General features: G+C 45.9%; 2 protein-coding genes across 18 annotated transcripts in view; one reads left to right on the forward strand and one right to left on the reverse strand.

Moving 5' to 3' along the window:
- The window catches only part of GTF3C1 (general transcription factor IIIC subunit 1), an 81,289-nt gene extending 73,244 nt beyond the window's left edge, over positions 1–8,045 (reverse strand). For all 3 annotated transcript variants that reach the window (XR_010591156.1, XM_008162546.4, XM_008162545.4), the window contains exons 1-2: positions 7,778–8,045; positions 358–567 (exon numbers count right to left, since the gene is read on the reverse strand). Coding sequence is in view for 2 of the 3 variants with exons in the window: in XM_008162546.4 (XP_008160768.2) it covers positions 358–567; positions 7,778–7,998 (431 nt within the window). In the remaining variant the exon portion in view is untranslated. The remainder of the gene's footprint in view (positions 1–357; positions 568–7,777) is intronic.
- A 30-nt stretch (positions 8,046–8,075) lies between these two features.
- Positions 8,076–19,755, forward strand: part of KATNIP (katanin interacting protein) — a 198,444-nt gene continuing 186,764 nt past the window's right edge. For 7 of the 15 annotated variants that reach the window (XR_010591157.1, XM_065559885.1, XM_065559892.1 and 4 more), the window contains exons 1-3: positions 8,082–8,185; positions 9,799–9,839; positions 11,994–12,070. Coding sequence is in view for 9 of the 15 variants with exons in the window: in XM_065559885.1 (XP_065415957.1) it covers positions 12,009–12,070 (62 nt within the window). In the remaining 6 variants the exon portion in view is untranslated. Of the gene's footprint in view, positions 8,186–9,797; positions 9,840–11,774; positions 11,834–11,993; positions 12,071–19,755 lie in introns of those variants that run through there. The other 8 variants (XM_065559886.1, XM_008162544.4, XM_065559896.1 and 5 more) reach the window with 7 other exon arrangements.

Below are 19,755 nucleotides of genomic sequence, written 5' to 3' on the forward strand. Positions count from 1 at the left end.
GACTTTCCTCCATTAATTTATATGTATCTAATGCAGCAAAATAATGGCAAATTAAATCATGGAGCCAGCAGGGCTGTAAATATTGTTTAAAAACTTAACCGTTTAAATGATTAAAATTATATCATTTAACTGGTTAACCAATTAAAGGGAGAGGTCCCAGCCTGCGCGGCCCGGGGTGGCTCCGGCCGGCGTGGCCCAGGGTTGGGGCTTAATGGTAAAACTAATGCTTACCAGTTAACCATTTAATATTTTACATCCCTAGGAGCCAGGCTCAGCTCTCCTTAAAAGGAGCTGTTCCAAATAGCAAAGCATTGTAATTTAAAATGAAACACCAACAAATATTGAAATCTTACTCACTTTTCATAGGCTTCTGTGTAGGCATAACAAGGCTGCAAATCCTCTGTCCTAATTTGATCAGTATAATTTAATCTCTCCTTAAAATATTGGCATGAACCCTGAATGCCATCCTTATTATCCAAAATCATATGGACAGGATAAATATCATCTAGAGGGACAGGATCTCTTTTTGTTTCCAGTATTCCTGTTTCAAGATCTATTTCTTCATACCTGAAATAAAAATGCAAAGGGAGCCAGTATTTAAAATTGTAACATTCACGAGACAAAAACAACTTAAAAGCTGAATTTAAGGTTGCTGCTACATTTCAACGGATCTCCAACAAATATCTTGGAAGAAACCTAGAACTAAAAATCTTTCAAATCTCAAAAGTTAGAAAGCCAGGAAATGCAGAATTAGTGTTGCACTTCTCAAACAAGGAATCCAAATACACCTCTACCTCGATATAACGCTGTCCTCAGGAGCCAAAATATCTTACCGCGTTATAGGTGAAACCGCGTTATATCGAACTTGCTTTGATTCACCGGAGTGCGCACCTCACACCCCCAGAGCGCTGCTTTACCGCGTTATATCCGAATTCGTGTTATATCGGGTCGCGTTATATCGGGGTAGAGGTGTATGTCAACATTCAGAGCATAATGCAAAGGCTTTTTCTGAGGAGATGGGAGCAAACAAAGAGAATTTTTAGCATAACTGTGTCAGGAGGGTAATAATATGCACACTGGCCTTGCTGAATTTTAATGTCCTTTTATTGATTTGCACACGTACCACGAGTTTTAGACAGGAACACTGAACTAATGCAGCACTTGACTCTTTTTCAATACTTTTCAAAAAAAAGTTGCAATGCTTTTTATTTTCTGATTATTTTGCAGTAAGACAATCATGTACAAAAGCTAAGTTTTTTATATTAATTTTGATTTATTTACAAAACCATTAAAATAGTGCAATTCACAAATTATTTCTAGTTTTATAGTTTTTGACAAATACAGGAGAGAGTTGTGAGAGTTGAGGGCCATATTAGTATACAAGACTTATATTTAGTAACAATTAAGGTTGCAAGTCTATACCCCACTCATGCTTTCTTTTCCATCTTGCCCACAACACTGTAAATAACCCACTCCAGTGCTCCATAAAGCTTTCATTTCTCTCTCCACCAGATACCCAAAAGTAATACATACCACAGCTTTATCAAACTTTAATTCAAATGCAAAACCTTAAGCTACCTCATCTGCTTTTATAAAACTGTATCAAAAGATCAGTAAATCTGACTATCACATATTCCATGCATTCTGGACATTATTCTGCCTTAACACTACAAGGTTACTGTTAAGATTGTTAATCATGCCATCCCTCCACACACAGATCAGCAGCCCCCTGACCTTCATATCCCTAGCTTAGGTTATTTGAATTACACGAGTAATTATTAGCTCCTTTCCAGACCGGGCACTGGAGAACGACTTGAGACAATTTCCCACTGGTTTACACAACTGTGTAGTAGACAGCAGCAGAATCCTGTATTCCAGGGGTTCTCAAACTGGGGATTGGGACCCCTCAGGGGGTCGAGAGGTTATTACATGGGGGGTCGCGAGCTGTCAGCCTCCACCCCAAACCCAGCTTTGCCTCCAGCATTTATAATGGTGTTAAAATGGGTCGCACTCAGAGGCTTGCTATGTGAAAGGGGTCACCAGTACAAAAGTTTGAGAACCACTGCTGTATTCTATGCATGTTTGGGAGAGGAGTCATGCTGCAAAGCAGAATGGTACCGTGGATAAGACTGGGGTTTGTCATGTTAAATACATGGGTTTTGGGCCTGCAGTGATCTTGCATAAGCTCGCTCCTTAATTTAAAAAAAAAAAAAATTAAATAGGCAGGAATGTTCAGCAGCTCTTCTTTAACTATCTCCTATGTTTGGATTCATAGCCTTAGTCAATAAAAGCAAACTGCATGGGAATTAACAGCATTTAGAAAAGGTGAGATTCTGGGAGCTGGCAGACAGGTATGTAGTGTCTTTCTTTCCCAAAAGTTAATGATAGCGTTCACACCACAACATTTATTTTTGTTGTTGAGTTAAAAATTAATAACTTCAGTTTAGTACACTTATTTGATGTTATGGCAAAAAAGTTACAGTAACACACACTTTACAAACACTACTAACATATAACTGCTATTCTAGGTACAGTAGAACCTCAGAGTTCTACTGTACGTCGGGAACCGAGGTTGTCTGTAACTCTGGGCTCGTCCACACTAACCCCCCAGTTCGAACTAAGATACGCAACTTCAGCTACGTGAATAACGTAGCTGAAGTCAAAGTACCTTAGTTCGAACTACAAGGTACTTACCGAGGGTCCACATGCGGCAGGCAGTCTCCCCCGTCGACTCCGCATACTCTTCTCGTGGAGCAGGAGTACTGGCGTCGACGGCGAGCACTTCCGGGATCGATTTATTGCATCTAGACAAGACGCGATAAATCGATCCCAGAAGATCGATTGCTTACCACCGAAAGCGGAGGTAAGTACAGATGTACCCTCTGAAATGTTCCGTAATTCTGAAGGGACTTCAGCCACATGGGGGATTGGGGCTGCAGCTGTGGAGGGGGGTGTGTGTGTGTGGGGGGGGGGGGGTGAGATGGGAGGTGGGGTGGTCAGGACTCTGGGGGAGGGTCGTGGTTTCTGAGCGTTGGGGCACCAGGGCCCCGGGCAGGGGGCTCAGGGCTTTTGCCCCGCGGGAACATGGGGCTCAGCACTTTAGGCCTGTGGGGAGTGCTGGGGCTCAGGGCCTTAGCCCTGCAACTCCGCTCCCAGCTTCAGCCCCGCTGGGGGGGCGCTGGGGTTTGGGGCTCCCCCCGGCACCTCTCCCAGCTTCAGCTGGGGGGCAAGGGCACTGGGACTCGGGACTTTAGCTACTAGGGGAGCCTTGGGCCTGAAACCAGCGCTTCCCTCATAGCTAAAGCCCCAAGTCCCAATGCCCCCTGCGGGGCTGAAGCTGGGAATAGAGCTGCGGGGCTGAAGTCCCAAGCCCCAGCGCTCCCCCCTGGTCTAAAGCCCTGAGCCCCACTGCTCCCATGGGGCAGAAGCCCCAAGGCACCCCCCTCATCCTGCCCAGAACCCTGCCCCCATGGCTGCAGCCCCAACCCCCTGTGACTGAAGCCCTGAGTACAGTATTTGCTCTCTCTCTCTCTTTTTTTTTTGGTCTATGCTGCTGTCTGATTGAGGACTTCCGGTTCCACAAGGTGTTAGTTTGACCAGTAAGTCCATAACTCTAGTGTTCGTATCTTTGAGGTTCTACTGTATCAGCACATGAGTAGGAAGAATGTGGTCAAAGGATAGGTCCAAGAGTGTTTTAGATTTCTTACAAAACGAGAACAAAGAAAAGGGAGACACTTCCCAGCAAAACATCTATTTTTCAAGAAATAATTATAAGTGGCAATCAGACTCTTCCTGCAACAGGTTAACATGCAAGACTTGCCTGTGAAAACAAGCAAATGCCTTACACAATTTCAGAAGGAATGCATCCCATCTCCACACAAAGGTCAAGAAAACTTTCTGCAGACTGAGCATTCATAGGGGATGGATCCTCTTTACCAAAGACACCCTTAGACATAATTAGGCATCTCTCTTCACTCCCCAACAAAAGGTGACAAGACTTCCTTTACTGCAAAGCCCTTTTCACTCTGAAAATGTGAAAAAAACTTCTTGTCAAGAGGATGGACACAGAGCAGGGAGAGCAGAGAGGAAGGGGAAGCAGGAGGTGAAGTTCCTGCTGTATTTCAATGACTCTCCAGCACATACCTTACAAGCCTACACAACCAATACCTAGAAGGGGAGGCAGCCAGGAAACACAAAGCAAGTACTGCCCTTTTCCAGCCAAGCCCACACTTGGTGACAGTCACAGCTCAATGCAAGGCCAGCTCTTCCTTCAGGCAGGCTTTCCTGATGACCTAGGGCAAGGCCATGTTCGCAGAAGAGCATCACACTGCCAGGTAGGACACGCCTCCTACTGGTCTACGCTGCTGCCTTAGGATTGAGGATGGGCCACTTGTGCATGCCCTGTGCGCCTCACCCACTACACGTCCTACCCTGCTAGCCCCACAGCCACCCATTTCACCCCCTACCCTGCCAGTTCCACCCCACATCCAACCCATGTTCCCTCTAATTTTTTACATCCATGTGCGGAATGAATTTTGTTATGTGCACCAATATGGAGGTGATGTGTGGCGGGGATGGGGCCGAGGGGTTTGGCGTGTGGGAGGGGGCTCAGAGCTGGGACAGAGGATTAGGGTGCGGGGGGGGGGGGGTGAGGGCTCTGGCTGGGGGTGCAGGCTCTGCAGTGGGGCTGGGGAGTTTGAGGTGTGGGAGGGGGCTCAGGGCTGGGGCAGAGGGTTGGGGTGAGGGCTCTGGGGGGCAGGGCAGGGATGAGGTTTTGAGGGTGTGGGAAGGGGCTCAGGGCTGGGGCAGTGCGCAGGGGTGTGGGCTCTGGGGTGGGGCTGGGATGAGGAGTTTGGGGTGCAGGCTGCCTCTGGGCTGGGGCCAGAGGACTCCCCCCAGCCCTCTCCCTGGCAGCAGGAGCCCTGGGGCCAGGGGAGAGACCCGGGGCACCCCTGCGCACCGCAACTTGCTCCCCTCCAGGCCCCTGTGCCTGCGCGGCCCTTTATAGCTTGCTGCGCAGCTTAGGGGGAATTTAGCACCCAACCCTCACCCACTTCATCTCCCCCGTGCCAGTCCCACCCGCCTACCCTAACCAACCAACCAACCCCCCCAAACACACGCTCTGCCAGTCGCACCCTAACCAACCAAACCCCCTTCCACACACCCTGTCAGCCCACCCTATACCCACACCCACTTCACCCTTGGCAGCCCCATCCCTACATCCCACCCATTTCACCCGTGACCAAATGCACCCCTGTATTCACACCCTACACATCACTGTAATAATCTTTATATAAAATATGCCTTGTAAGGTATCATTTGAAAACTAATAACTCGTTGGTCAATATCCTCAGGGTGCAATGCAAGTAGCAACATTATAAACATAAGCTGAAATCATGGCTGAAATGTGTTTATCAGACAAGTCTGGGGAGGGTAAACCTGATTCTCAAAGACAAAGGACAAACTGATGCCTCTAGCCAAGTGTCATCAAAGCCGATGGGCAATCACCTATCAAGTGGCCATTCTTGGGCAAGGAAGCGGGGGGAGGGGAGGAGATGGAGGATGGACAGGAACAAACAAATCTGCTTCTTAGCAAACAGCAGCATCGAACCTGTACCATCATCAGCCTCTTTATCTCGGTCCTCATAACAGAAATGAACTTTATCTAGGGGTAACCCTTAGAAAAGACAATTTCAAAGGGCAACTGAACTATAAAAGTGAGGGGCAAAAACACCTCAAGTTCTCTCTCCCTATCCATCTCTCTCCTTTTCACCTAAGAGGCCAAAAGAAACAGCTGTTGGAGTTTGGGAGCAGATCCTGTCCTGAGAGTCTGGTCAGCAACGTTACTGAAAACATGTTTGTTAAGGTTAGTACTAAGAAGCATGTTATATGTATTTCTCTTGTAACCATTTCTGACTTATGCCATACACTTGTACTCACAAATTATCTGCTTGTAGTTAAATAAACTAGTTTTATTCTTCAATTAAAACTAATCCAGCGTTGTGAATTGTCTGGGTAACTTCATTTAAGGTAGCAACTGTTGCAAATTGATCCCCCTAGAGGGGGATGGACCTAATATATGTGGACTGTACGGGAGAGGGCTGGACCGTGCAGAACACACATTTTGGGGGGAAACCAAAACGTGTGTCTTACTAATCTATTAGATTTCTTTGAAGGGGTCAACAAACATGTGGACAAGGGGGATCCAGGGGACAAAGTGTACTTAAATTTCCAGAAAGCCTTTGACAAGGTCCCTCACCAAAGGCTCTTACGTAAATTAAGTTGTCATGGGATAAGAGGGAAGATCCTTTCATGGATTGAGAACTGATTAAAAGACAAGGAACAAAGGGTAGGAATAAATGGTATATTTTCAGAATGGAGAGGGATAACTAGTGGTGTTCCCCGAGGGTCAGTCCTAGGTCCAATCCTATTCAACTTTTTCATAAATGATCTGGAGAAAGGGGTAAAAAGTGAGGTGGCAAAGTTTACAGATGATACTAAACTGCTCAAGATAGTTAAGACCAAAGCAGACTGTGAAGAACTTCAAAAAGATCTCACAAAACTAAGTGACTGGGCAACAAAATGGCAAATGAAATTTAATATGGGTAAATGCAAAGTAATGCACATTGGGAAAAATAACCCCAACTATACATACAATACGATGGGGGCTAATTGAGCTACAACTAATCAGGAAAAAGATCTTGGAGTCATCGTGGATAGTTTTCTGACGACATCCACGCAGTGCACAGTGGCAGTCAAAAAAGCAAAAAGGATGTTAGGAACCATTAAAAAGGGGATAGAGACTAAGACGCAGAATAGCTTATTGCCCTTATATAAATCCATGGTATGCCCTATCTTGAATACTGCGTAGAGATGTGGTCTCATCTCAAAAAAGCTATACTGGCATTAGAAAAGGTTCAGAGAAGGGTAACTAAAATGATTGGGGTTTGGAACGGGTCCCATGTGAGGAGAGGTTAAAGAGGCTAGGACTTTTCAGCTTGGAAAAGATGAGACTAAGGGGGGATATGATAGAGGTATATAAAATCATGAGTGATGTGGAGAAAGTGAATAAGGAAAAGTTATTTACTTGTTCCCACAATATAAGAACTAGGGGCCAGCAAATGAAATTAATGGGCAGCAGGTTTAAAACAAATAAAAGGAAGTTTTTCTTCACACAGCGCACAGTCAACTTGTGGAACTCCTTGCCTGAGGAGGTTGTGAAGGCTAGGACTATAACGGGGTTTACAAGAGAACTAGATAAATTCATGGAGGTTAAGTCCATTAACGGCAATTAGCCAGGGTGGGTAAGGAATGGTGACCCTAGCCTCTGTTTGTCAGAGGGTGGAGATGGATGGCAGGAGAGAGATCACTTGATCATTACCTGTTAGGTTCACTCCCTCTGGGGCACCTGGCATTGGCCACTGTTGGCAGACAGGATACTGGGCTAGATGGACCTTTGGTCTGACCTAGTACGGCCGTTCTTATGTTCTTAACCCAGGCCTAGCAGTGTGTTGGGGTCACCATGCAAGTGGAAACCAGGCTGTGTCTGATGTGTGACTGGGGTAGGTTGTAGCCATACCCAGACACTCAGGGTGTTACCTGCATACTGGAAGAATGTGAGTAGCCCGGGGGAGGTATAGCAGCAAAGCTTTCTGAGGCACCCAAGTCTGCAGGGCAGGGGTGAAACAGCCTCTCACCGGTTTGGACTGCACCCCTGAATGTCACAGCCCCCCCCCTTTGCCGCCCCCCCCACCCTACCCTCACGGCCGCCCCTCACCGATCGTGCAGGCGGAGGGGGGGCCGCTCCCGCGGTAACAGGTAGAAGCTGAGGCCGGGCTGGGCGCTCAGTGCACCCCACAGGAGCTGCTGCGTGGCGGGCTCCAGGGGCAGCGGGAAGGGCGGGACGCGGCTGCTCAGCCGGTGCCATAAAGTGTCCAGCGTGATCCCATCCAGACCCTCCAGGGCCACCTCGTCCAGCAGAGCCCACAGCGCCTCCATCCCGCCGCCACCCTCCCGACGGACCCTACGCCGATCCGATGAGCTCTACTGCGCCTGCGCGTCTTCATTTTGCGTCACAGAGTCGCTCCGGAAGTGAGGTTTGCTAGTCGCGACGGTAACCAAGGGAACCGGTAAACAGGGAGGGCGGCAGAGCTGTCGGTGTCGCTGTTAGCGGGAAAGAGACACGGTACGGGGCGGGCGGGGAGGCTCCGGGGTGAAGTAGCGGAGGAGTGGGGACGGGGTGCAGAGGGGAGGCTCCGAGTGGAAGGCGAATTACTGGCCTGGGGTGAGCGGGGAGGCCCGGCCGGGATGGGGAGGGAGGCCCGGCCGGGATGGGGAGGTAGGCCCGCAATGTAACAGTGTTTGTTCTGGCCCCACCCCGCCATTGCCCCGGAACAGCGATCGGTGTTCAGCTTAAAAACCCAGGCTGAGGAGTTGGGCCTTCGCCTCTGCCCCAAACAGCAGCTTTCCAGGGGCTCTTACAACCCGTCTCCTGCCTGCAGACATTTCAAACAGCGCTGTGCGTTTAAATTAATATCGACATGGAACGAAGGAATGTCTCTTCCGCAGCTCCCATCGGCCGGGAACGGCGAACCGCGGCTACTGGGAGATGCGGGCGCCTGTGCCTGCGGACGGCCGATGTAAACAAACTGTCCCGCGGCCGCAGGCGGATTAACCTGACGGGCTGCAGATTGCCCAGCACTGTTTTAGAGGTTATATGTGAACAGGAGAAAAAAGAGGGTTTTTTCCCTTTGCATTAGAAATTCAGGTCTTATGCATGTCTACACTACAATCTTAAGTCTTCCTAGGTAAGGTCGACTTACAGCCACTGCAGTAATGACTGTGGTGGCTGATGTCCACACTGTCCTCCTTCTGTTGGTGCTGTGCGTCCTCACCAGGAGCGCTTCCACCGACTGAAGAAGGGCAGTGTGAGGGGGTGAGAGCCAGGGCTTTCAGCTCTGCACAGCTTCCCACCGGGCTACTCGCCTTCCAGTTCCCCATTGGCAGTGGGGGGAAACCACCTGGGGTTTATCATCTCCAGCAGGGAGATCCAGAGTGTCCGGTCGGCTGCTGTGCTCCTGGCAGGGAACCAAGAGTCCAGAGGGGCAGCCAGGCTCTGAGCTGGGAGCGATGATGCAGCCGGACTCCCTGACAGGAGCAGAGAACCGGGACACTGGAGAGTAGAGAGGCTCTCAGTGGGGAGTCCAGGCTGCAGCCCAAGCTGGGAGCCTGGCTGGCAGCCCAACTTGGAGTGGAGACAGGGCAGCAGTGAGGTGGGGAGTCAGGCTTTCTTGTAAATTTCATGGCTCTGAGTAGCATGGAGCTGTGAAATTGACAAGACAACCAACAGCCCATGTAAGTAATGCAGTGTCTATATTGACACTGCATCACCCTAACTACACCGACATAAGCCCTACGCTTCTCATGGAGGTGAAGTTATGATGTTGGTGTTGTAGGGCGCTTACATCAGCATGAGCAAGACTGTAGTGTGTACAATAGTTGCCCTATGTCAATCTAACTGTGTAGTGTAGACCAGGCCTAAGATGTCTTTTCTGGAAGATTGAGTGGATAACTAATGAACTGGGGAGATCATATTCACAGATACCATGCAGGCTAGCAAAGTCAAGAATATATTGTTTATTTTTTATAAGAAACTATATAAAATCCTTATTTCAGTGTGTAAATTAAGCTTTTCAGTGTCATGCATCTGACGAAGTGGGTATTCACCCACAAAAGCTTATGCTCCAATACATCGGTTAGTCTATAAGGTGCCATAGGACTCTTTGTCGCTTTTTACAGATCAAGACTAACACGGCTACCCCTCTGTTACTTTTCAGTGTGTAAGTATTCAAGTGGTTTATATGCATATAGAGGCTGAAGGGAGTAAACTTTTTACTTTATTGACATGTATTGGAGATGCATCAGGAGTATCACCCTGGACTGTAACTGTTGAGAGAGGCCTGGTAACTTGAAATATGTTCTTGTAATCTGTATTCAGCTGTCAGCCTGAACCCTAGCTTCTGCCTTATTGCATCCTTCATGTTGCACATCTCTTTAAACCTCCTTAGAAAGAAACACAATATAGCATCATTTCAAAGGGAAGTACTGGTTCCCTCTGACAGCCAAGTCTGAGAGAAACGGGCAGCATTTAAAATGAAGTTTACTTTACGGGCCTGAACTGGAAACTGGTTTAAGCGTCCCAGTTTATTTTCTTGGGAATTTAAGAAGAGAAACAAAGTGGTGTTGTGGAGGTGGAGGGTTGCTACTGCCTCCACTCCCCAATGAGCTCCTTTCCAAGTTGTAATGCTACAACTACTTTTAGCTTTCACTTTTAATTGGAAAAACAAAGCTAGGTGTTCAGTATCTTCTTTTAATTGTAAACCGAGTTGTAATTGGCTGCTGGACCACAAACTGCTGCTGAAAGGTTAGCATTTATAAACTTTTCTCTACTGATTCGTTTTATTCTTCTGCTAGTGTATGTTTCCTAGTTGAAGAATACTTTGCATAACCCCTTAATTCTTCCCCATTCCAAAGTAATTGTTTTATAGTTTAAAAATGAAACAAAAACATTGTAAGTAAATGAGATAATAAAATAACTCAGAAAGATTTCTCTAATAACAATAAGAGACATTAGGGTATGAAGTAGTTTGCCTCATAATACACATGAGCTCACCAGCTTGTAAAAGTATATGTTTGTGTGTTTTCAGTAGATGTTCTAAACAATCTCACATTTTCTGTTCTGAGGACCAATTCAGTTCTTATTAAGTCAGTGGAAAGACTCAGATTGACTTCAGTGGGAGTTGAATCAGTCCTGATTAGTTGCTATGTAACACTGACAGACTCCAGTTGTCGTCGGGCGGGATCGAACCTGGGATCTCTGGGGCTAAATGCATCAGCCAAAAGTCACGTGGCTGTTAGCAGACCCATTAATCTTTTTCTCTAAGTGGTCTCAGTGCCATTAGATGGGACAGAACACCACACGCAGGCGGTGTGTGGGTTACAGCTACATGCTAAGATTCCACTGGGAACTGTAAAATACAAATCAGACTACAAAGTCCTTATACTGTATTGTCAATTGAGATAAAATACAACTGTTTTTCAAGTTTAGAATTGTGAAAATATTTCTGGTGCTTCCTTTTTTTTTTTTTACTATAAATTCAGTGTATTCGAGTCACTGTTTTGTTTTATGAAAACTCCTATGTTAAAGCAGCAATTAAACAATACATTCTTGCAAAGTAGGCCAGTAATGTGAGTTATTTTAAGAAAATACACTGTGCAATAACAAGTGTGAATTATTTAATTCATGTCTTGCAAATTGAGAAATCTCATAGTACACAGAGGAGGAAAAGATCTATTTGTTAACAGCTTGTATATATTGTCTTTTGTTATTCCCCTTTCCCTGAAAGTTGTTTACTTGTTTGTCCTTAAATTGTGCATCCCCTTGGAGCAAGGATGTTACTTCGTAAGTGTTTGGAAGGCATCTCACACATAGTGGGCAGTACTCCAAATAAATAATTACTTAGGCTATGTCTACGCTACAGCTTATGTCGGCATAATTTATGTCACTCAGGGTTCAGGGGGTGAATAAATCACCCCCCCTGAGAGACAGACGTTTACACCAAAGCTCCGGTGTGAACAGTGGCTTCTCCTGCTGACATAGCTAGGGCTGGAGAGCACTCGTGGGGGCTGGAGTAGTTAAGCCAATGGGAGAGCACTCTCTTATCAGTTTAGAACAGCTACATTAGAGAGCTTACAACAGCTCAGCTGCATTGGTGCAGCTGTGCCACTGTAAACTCGCTAGTGTAGCCGTGCCCCTAGTCTATCTCTTTAGGAGGTAGTGCAGCATTGTTTTCTTTGTTTCCTCTGTTGAGGGTTTTAATGTTCTTCAACATTAGAATATAGCCTTCTTCTTTATTACTGATGCTAGGAGAGTAATCTTTGCGTTCTGAACCCTTTCCTTACTCCACTACTCCAGTTATATTTTCTTGTTTCAGGTTTACATTAAGGACATGGTGACTGACTTTGATGAGAAGCATGATGAATATTTAATATTACTTCAACAAAGAAACCGGTAAGATGCAAGGTCACCAGCACTTTTCATATTATGGAAACTGGGCTAATGCTTGTATTTATTAACAGAGTATAAAAGTGGACAGTGATGCAGAGTCTGGGTAGAGGGAGAGTGTCAAACTCTGGGCTCCAGCCCAAGCAGGAACATCTAGACCAGGGGTTCTCAAACTGGTGGTCAGGACCCCTGAGGGGGTCGTGAGGTTATTACATGGGGGAATCGCGAGCTGTCAGCCTCCATCCCAAACCCTGCTTCGCCTTCATCATTTATAATAGTGTTAAATATATAAAAAAGTGTTTTTAATTTGTAAGGGGGGTCACACCCAGTGGCTTTCTATGTGAAAGGGGTCACCAGTACAAAAGTTTGAGAACCACTGCTCTAGACTGTTATTTTTGCTCCCATGGCACAAGCTAGAGTCAGTTGACCCGGGCTCTGAGACTTGCCTTTTTTTTTTTTTTTTGGCAATGTAGACATACCCAGACTATTCACTTTATTGAGAAATGAAACAAATAAATAAATAAACCCTTACTTAGATGATTCTGCTTGTGTAGCCATTATTTTCCGTATTTCTCTTGTTTATTACCACTAGTGATATAAGCATGGAAATAGGACTCTCGTTTCATTCTCCACCTAACTTTCTTTTTGTGACATCACATTCTTCTTCACAGCAGCTTATTGTGTTGTCACAAATGTAGCCTAGACAATGAGCAGCATCTGGTAAACTCTTATAGACCAAAGATCCTGGTTCCATGCAGATATCACCAGTAATAAAATGAATGAAAGAAATGAAAGGGCAAAATGTATTGGGGTCTTCAACCCCATAGTGATCTGGAATCACAAGGGATGTGACTGAGCTGGGCAGGCTCTTGGCCCCAAGGTTGGCCAGAACAATTAAGTGTTGTTTACCCCTTCACATAGCACAAGAACCCAATGAAATTATTAGGCAGCAGGTTTAAAACAAACAGAAGGAAGTGTTTGTTAATACATAGAGTTTAGTAGCAGTTGGGGCTTGTTAACTTTCTTTCCTGAAGAAGACAAAAGGAACAGGAGATGCCCTGCTAAGTGCTTCTGGGACTGGAACAGCCAAGCTACTAGACAGGGTTAAGGAGCCCTGCTGTGACTTGGACTTTGTTTAAAAAGACTTTGGGAAAAAGAGCAAGAATATTGGTTTGTTTTTTCCCATATGGCAGGAAAGGAAAATATAGACAACTTTAAAAAGAGTGTGCTGTGGCTTTCCCTCATGGTGTTACAAGGGGTGTTATTGGGGGGGGGGGTGAGCGGCGTTGCCTTGTTGTGGAGTTTTCCTTTTCTTTGTGATGATTCATATTCACCCCTTTTTCAAGATTATGATAAATTTTGTACAAAGTATGCCTTGTGAGGTATCAATTGAAAACTCATAATTTGCTGATCATTATTGTCCTGGTAAAATGTGTGTGGCAACACTCTATGTAAAGTTATAAAATTATACTGTATGACATTACTGAGACATATACAAGTTTAGAAAAGTAGCCACAAACCAGTTCCTCAGAGACAAAAGGTTAGCTGATGCCGTGGCCAGGTGTCAACAAGATCAAATGGACTATTACTTGGTTAAGTGGCCGTTCTTTGGCAGGAAAGAGGATGTAAATGAGAAATGTACCTGTTGGCAAAGAAACAGCTGGAGGTTCCTGTCCCCACAGACTTTCTGTCTCCAGAACCTCATCTGGAGATGATTCTCAAAGAAGAGGGAAAATATAAGAAAGGGGAACAGATGTCCCAAAAAAAAGAAGAACAGGAGTACTTGTGGCACCTTAGAGACTAACAAATTTATTAGAGCATAAGCTTTCGTGGACTACAGCCCACTTCTACAACCTATCCTGAAAGATGATCCTTTACTCTCACAGATCTTGGGAGACAGACCTGTCCTCGCTTACAGACAACCCCCCAACCTAAAGCAAATACTCACCAGCAACCACACATCACTGAACAAAACCACTAACCCAGGAACCTATCCTTGTAACAAACCCCGATGCCAACTCTGTCCACATATCTATTCAAGTGACATCATCATAGGACCTAATCACATCAGCCATACCATCAGGGGCTCGTTCACCTGCACATCTACCAATGTGATATATGCCATCATGTGCCAGCAATGCCCCTCTGCCATGTACATTGGACAAACCGGACAGTCTCTACGCAAAAGAATTAATGGACACAAATCTGACATCAGGAATCAAAATACTCAAAAACCAGTGGGAGAACACTTTAACCTGTCTGGTCATTCAGTGACAGACCTGCGGGTGGCTATATTACAACAGAAAAACTTCAAAAACAGACTCCAACGAGAGACTGCTGAGCTAGAATTGATATGCAAACTAGACACAATCAACTCCGGTTTGAATAAGGACTGGGAATGGCTGAGCCATGACAAACATTGAATCTATCTCCCCTTGTAAGTATTCTCATACTTCTTATCAAACTGTCTGTACTGGGTTAGCTTGATTATCACTTCAAAAGTTTTTTTTCTCTTAATTAATTGGCCTCTCAGAGTTGGTAAGACAACTCCCACCTGTTTATGCTCTCTGTATGTGTGTATATATATCTCCTCAATATATGTTCCATTCTATATGCATCCGAAGAAATGGGCTGTAGTCCACGAAAGCTTATGCTCTAATAAATTTGTTAGTCTCTAAGGTGCCACAAGTACTCCTGTTCTTTTTGCGGATACAGACTAACACGGCTGCTACTCTGAAACCTGTTTTTACAAAGGTTTCAGATGGGTAGCCGTGTTACTCCTCGTTGTTTTTGTTTTACAAAGGTTTAAAATCACTCCTGAAGTGTATAGGTGAAAAATTTATAAACCATATTTAAAAAATAAAAAAAGAGGACACTCCATGGGCCCTGCCCCTGCCCCTTTCCCACCCCCAGCCCCGTCCCAACTCCACCCCTTCCCCGCCCCCAACTCCGCCCATTCCCAGCCCCTTCCCCAAAGTCCCCGCCCTAACTCCCCCTCCTCCCTCCCAGCCACACGAAAAGGGCTGCCCGAGCGCTACCGGCTTCACGGTTTGCCGGGCAGCCTCCAGACCCTGCGCCCCCAGCCGGCGCTTCCCCAGTGCAGCTGGAGCCCAGGAGGGGAAGCGCCCAGCCGGGGGCGCAGGGTCTGGAGGCTGCCCGGCAAACCGTGAAGCCGGTAGCGCTCGAGCTTCGGGCAGCCCCCATGCCTCCGGACTCTGCGCCCCCGGCCGGGCACTTCCCCTCCCGGGCTCCAGCTGCTGAGCTCCTCCCCTGACTCTTCAGCTCTGTTTAAGAGCCGAGCTGCCCGAGTGCTACCGGCTTCGGGCAGCTCCCTTGCCTCCGGACCCTGCGCCGCCGGAGCAGAGCAGCTGGAGCCCGGGAGGGGAAGTGCCCGGCCAGCGGCTCGGGGTCCGGAGACATGGGGGCTGCCCGAAGCTGGAGCGCTTGGGCAGCTCGGCTCTTAAACAGAGCTGAAGAGTCAGGGGAGGAGCAGAGCAGCTGGAGCCAGGGAGGGGAAGTGCCCGGCCAGTGGTATTTTTCCCGGACATGTTCGGCTTTTTGGCAATTCCCCCCGGATGGGGGTTTGATTACCAACAAGCCGGACGTGTCCGGGAAAAATCGGACGTATGGTAACCCTATTAAAGGGAGTGCTTGCATGAGTCATACTGAATATGTTTATAAGATGTGTGACCTAATAAGAAAATGGGTAAAGGAAAAAGGGGCTGCAGATTATGACTGATTGCTTGATCTCATTGCTCAAGAACATTTCTTGAGTATATGCACTGACAATGTAAAAAATTGCCTATAGGCTAAATCTGTAGCAGAGATGGCTACACTGGCTAATGCCTTTGAGCAAGCCAAGATGTCCAATGAGTGCAAGCTACAGACTGAGGGACACAAACCCAGTGTAAAGGGGGGATCCTGTTTTACCCCTGGGTAAAAGAAGGGTAGTTGGGAGCCTAAGCACTCCTTCCTCCCTCCCAGAATTATTCCTCTCCTGGTTATCCCCATCACAAACTTCCTATGAAAAGGGAGGGCCCAAGAACGTTTTACCAGTGTAACTCCACTAAGCATCTGAAAAATCAGTGCCCTAAGATGAAAGAAACTAAGCCCTATCCAATCCATGTTAATGCAGCTGTCATCAGCACAGTAGCCCCAAAGGCACCTGCAGTTTACCTGATGAGTAGGGCCCTACCAAATTCACGGCCATGAAAAACACATCACGGACTGTGAAATCTAGTCTTTTGTGTCCTTTTATCCTATACTATACAGATTTCATGGGAGAGACCAGCGTTTCTCAAATTGGGGGTCCTGACCCAAAAGGGAATTGCAGGGGGGATCACAAGGTTATTTTAGGGGGAGTTGCGGTATTGCCACTCTTATGTCTACACTGTCTTCAGAGCTGGGCGGCCGGAGAGTAGCGGCTGTTGGTTGGGCGCCCATATATGAAGGCAATGCCCCACCAACAGCAGCGCAGAAGTAAGGGTGACAATACCATACCATGCCACCCTTACTTCTGCCCTGAGGCCTTCAGAGCTGGGCGGCCAGAGAGTGGTGGCTTCTGACTGAGGGCCCAGCTCTGCAGGCAGCAGGGCAGAAGTAAGGGTGGCAATACCATCCCATGCCATCCTTGTGTGCTGCTGCTGGTGGCAGCTTTGCCTTCAGAGCTGCGCTACCGGCCAGCAGCCGCCGCTCTCCAGCTGCCCAGCTCTGAAGGCAGCGCTACCCCTACTATAACCTTGTGACCCTCCCGCCCACAACTCCTTTTTGGGTCAGGATCCCTACAATTACAACACTATGAAATTTCAGATTTAAATAGCTGAAATCATGAAATTTACGATTTTAAAATCCTATGACCGTGACATTTACCAAAATGGACCATGAATTTGGTAGGGCCCTACTGATGAGTTTTAAGGGGGCTGGCCCTGCAGAGCTAGATATGGAATTTGTTACGTTTATCAAGATCAATAACAGAGTGCATAGTGTGGCAAGACTCCAGTGCACAGATTTCTCTGGTTAAGCAGAGAATGTGATCCAAGACACTAACACTTACCTGGCTGAATGGCAGAGCTTGTGGTAGTGGGAGGATCTAGGATTCCTGTGCCATTAGCTAAAATGCATGTGGAGTGGGAAGGTTTAGAAAGTGATTTGACCGTAGGGGTGGTGAACAATATCCCTACTGAAATGCTTGTTGGGAATGATTTTTTTTCTTGTAGCTAAGGCTGTTAATATTGTAACACACATCAAAAGTCAGTGATTCAAGAATATAAAGAGGTATTTTCTAATAAGCAAGGGAAGACACACTTGCTAACTCATAAGATCATTACAAAAGGACCACAGCCACCTCCCAGCAGACCCTACAGGGCCACTGGCAAGGTACAAGAACAAATTTGTGCAGAAATACAGAACATGTTAGACCTAGGAGTAATTAAAGTCTGATAGCTCTTGAGCATTACCTGTGGCCTTGGTCCCTAAGAAAGACAACATATTAAGGTTTTGTGTTGATTATAGAAAACTCAATGCGGTTACAGTACCAGATGTATATCCCATGCCTAGAATTGGTCAGGTGCTGGACATTTTAAGCAAAGCTAAATATCTCTGTTCTTTTGATTTAACTCAAGGTTATTGGCAGATCCCTTTGGATGAGAATGCACAGAAAAAATCTGCTTTCATCACAGATATAGGAGTCTATGAGTTCACAATGTCTGATACAACATCTGTACACAATTCAAACATTTTGTCAAAATTAGGGTTAGCTTTTTAGACAAGATCTTTAGATGAGATTTTCTTTAACTTATCAAATCTTTCCTGGCATGCTTTCATCCAAACAACTTTGTTTGGCTTAGTCTTTTTACATAGGTGCCACCAGACTCTTTGTTGTTTATTAGTTCACAATGTTACTGTTTGGCTTAATTAATACTGGGGCCACCTTCCAGAGGCTGGTTAACCAAGTGTTAAATGGTTAACAGAACTTCACAAGAGCATATGTGAATGATATTGCAGTGTTTAGCTACACTTGGGCTGAACACAAAACACCTGGGAGTTGTACTGTCAAAACCCAAGAAGGCAGGCCTAACCATAAAACCTCTCAAGTGCAAAATTGGAGCAGCCAGAATTCCTTATCTGGGACTCTGTTTCAGTGTGTGTGGAGGGTCAAATATCTCCCGGTCCTTTGAACGTAGAAGCCATTGTGAATTGGTCTGTATCCCAAACCATAAAGGAGGTCATATCTTTCATTGGTCTTGTAAATTATTACAGAAGGTTTGTGTGGGGGTTCAGTGATGTATCTGTAATCACAGATTTATGTAAAAAGACTAAGCCAAACAAAGTTGTTTGGATGAAAGCATGCCAGGAAAGATTTGATAAGTTAAAGAAAATCTCATCTAAAGATCTTGTCTAAAAAGCTAACCCTAATTTTGACAAAACGTTTGAACTGTGTACAGATGTTGTATCAGACATTGGTCTAGGTGTTGTGCTTATGCAAACAGGAGAATAACAAGAAGCACACAATTGTTTTTAAGCAAAAAATTGACACCAACTGAACAGAATTATTCTATCATAGACCAGGAATGCTATGCTGTAGTGTGGGCCGTTAAGCAACTAAGGTCCTAACTTTTCAATATGAAGTTCAAGGTCTTAACAAATCATTCACCATTGATCTGGCTAAGCAAAACTAAAGGCTCAAATGCTAAGCTTCTGTGCTGGAGCCATATACTTCAAGAATCTTGTATGGAAATCGTGCTCATAAAGGGAAAAGAAAACATGGTGGCAGATGCCCTGTCTAGGAAGGAGGGCCCTGACCCACTGCCTCTCACTTCTTGTACACTGCCTCGCATAATGTGGCCTTGTCACAGACTCCTTCGGAGTCTGTTTCTTTGGAGGGTGGCTTCTGCCCTCACTGGGACCCCCCCCTTAGTTTGTTCCTGGTCAGGGTAGTTCTTTGACTGTGACTGGAAGCATGCCTCAGTCTCTTAACTGTGCTGGGGGAGGGAGCCTGGTACAGCATGTTGCCCCTTTGCTGTCCCAGGCTCTTCTACCTTCCACTCCAACCTTCTCTGCACTCCCTCCTTTATAGTATAGGAGCAGGATTTTATAACTGTACTGTGAAAATTAATGTATGATTAGATTTCATCCTGCCAGCCACCCTTTTTGAATAGCAAAAAGGAAGGACCCTCTGGGACTATGGGATTCTGTTTCCCATATGCATTACAAATTGGGCCCTTTTAGTTCTTTGTTTTAAGGTTTAGTTAGTAAGAGACAGAATCCTGTATTGTGTATATGTTAAGTAGATTAGAGGAACATTGAAGGCCCGGGCCTCAGTGTGAATTGTTTTGGTTATAAAACTTAGCAAGGTTTAATTTACAATGTCTTTTTGCTTGATATAAAATACTGCTGTTTGTATTCTCAAAGGTCTCTGTAAAAGACTGTTTGTGTGAATAAGAAATGCATGCATCAAAAATAATAAGGTGTAAAGGCCATTGTAACCAGATGGTCAAAAAAGAAGGAGCAAAAACATTTATTAAAACTTATTGACGCCAGAAAACCATCAACGTGCATCCATGATTGAGGAAGGGCTGATTAATAACCCTAAGGTGGAGGCTGGCACCCCTAAAGACAATTAATTAAATCAAATCCAGAACAGAATGACCCTCTCGGAGGTGTTTGAAATATTTACATCAAAAAATAACACC

This window comes from Chrysemys picta, chromosome 10, assembly GCF_011386835.1.
Source record: "Chrysemys picta bellii isolate R12L10 chromosome 10, ASM1138683v2, whole genome shotgun sequence".
In the NCBI taxonomy this organism is placed as follows: domain Eukaryota; kingdom Metazoa; phylum Chordata; order Testudines; family Emydidae; genus Chrysemys; species Chrysemys picta.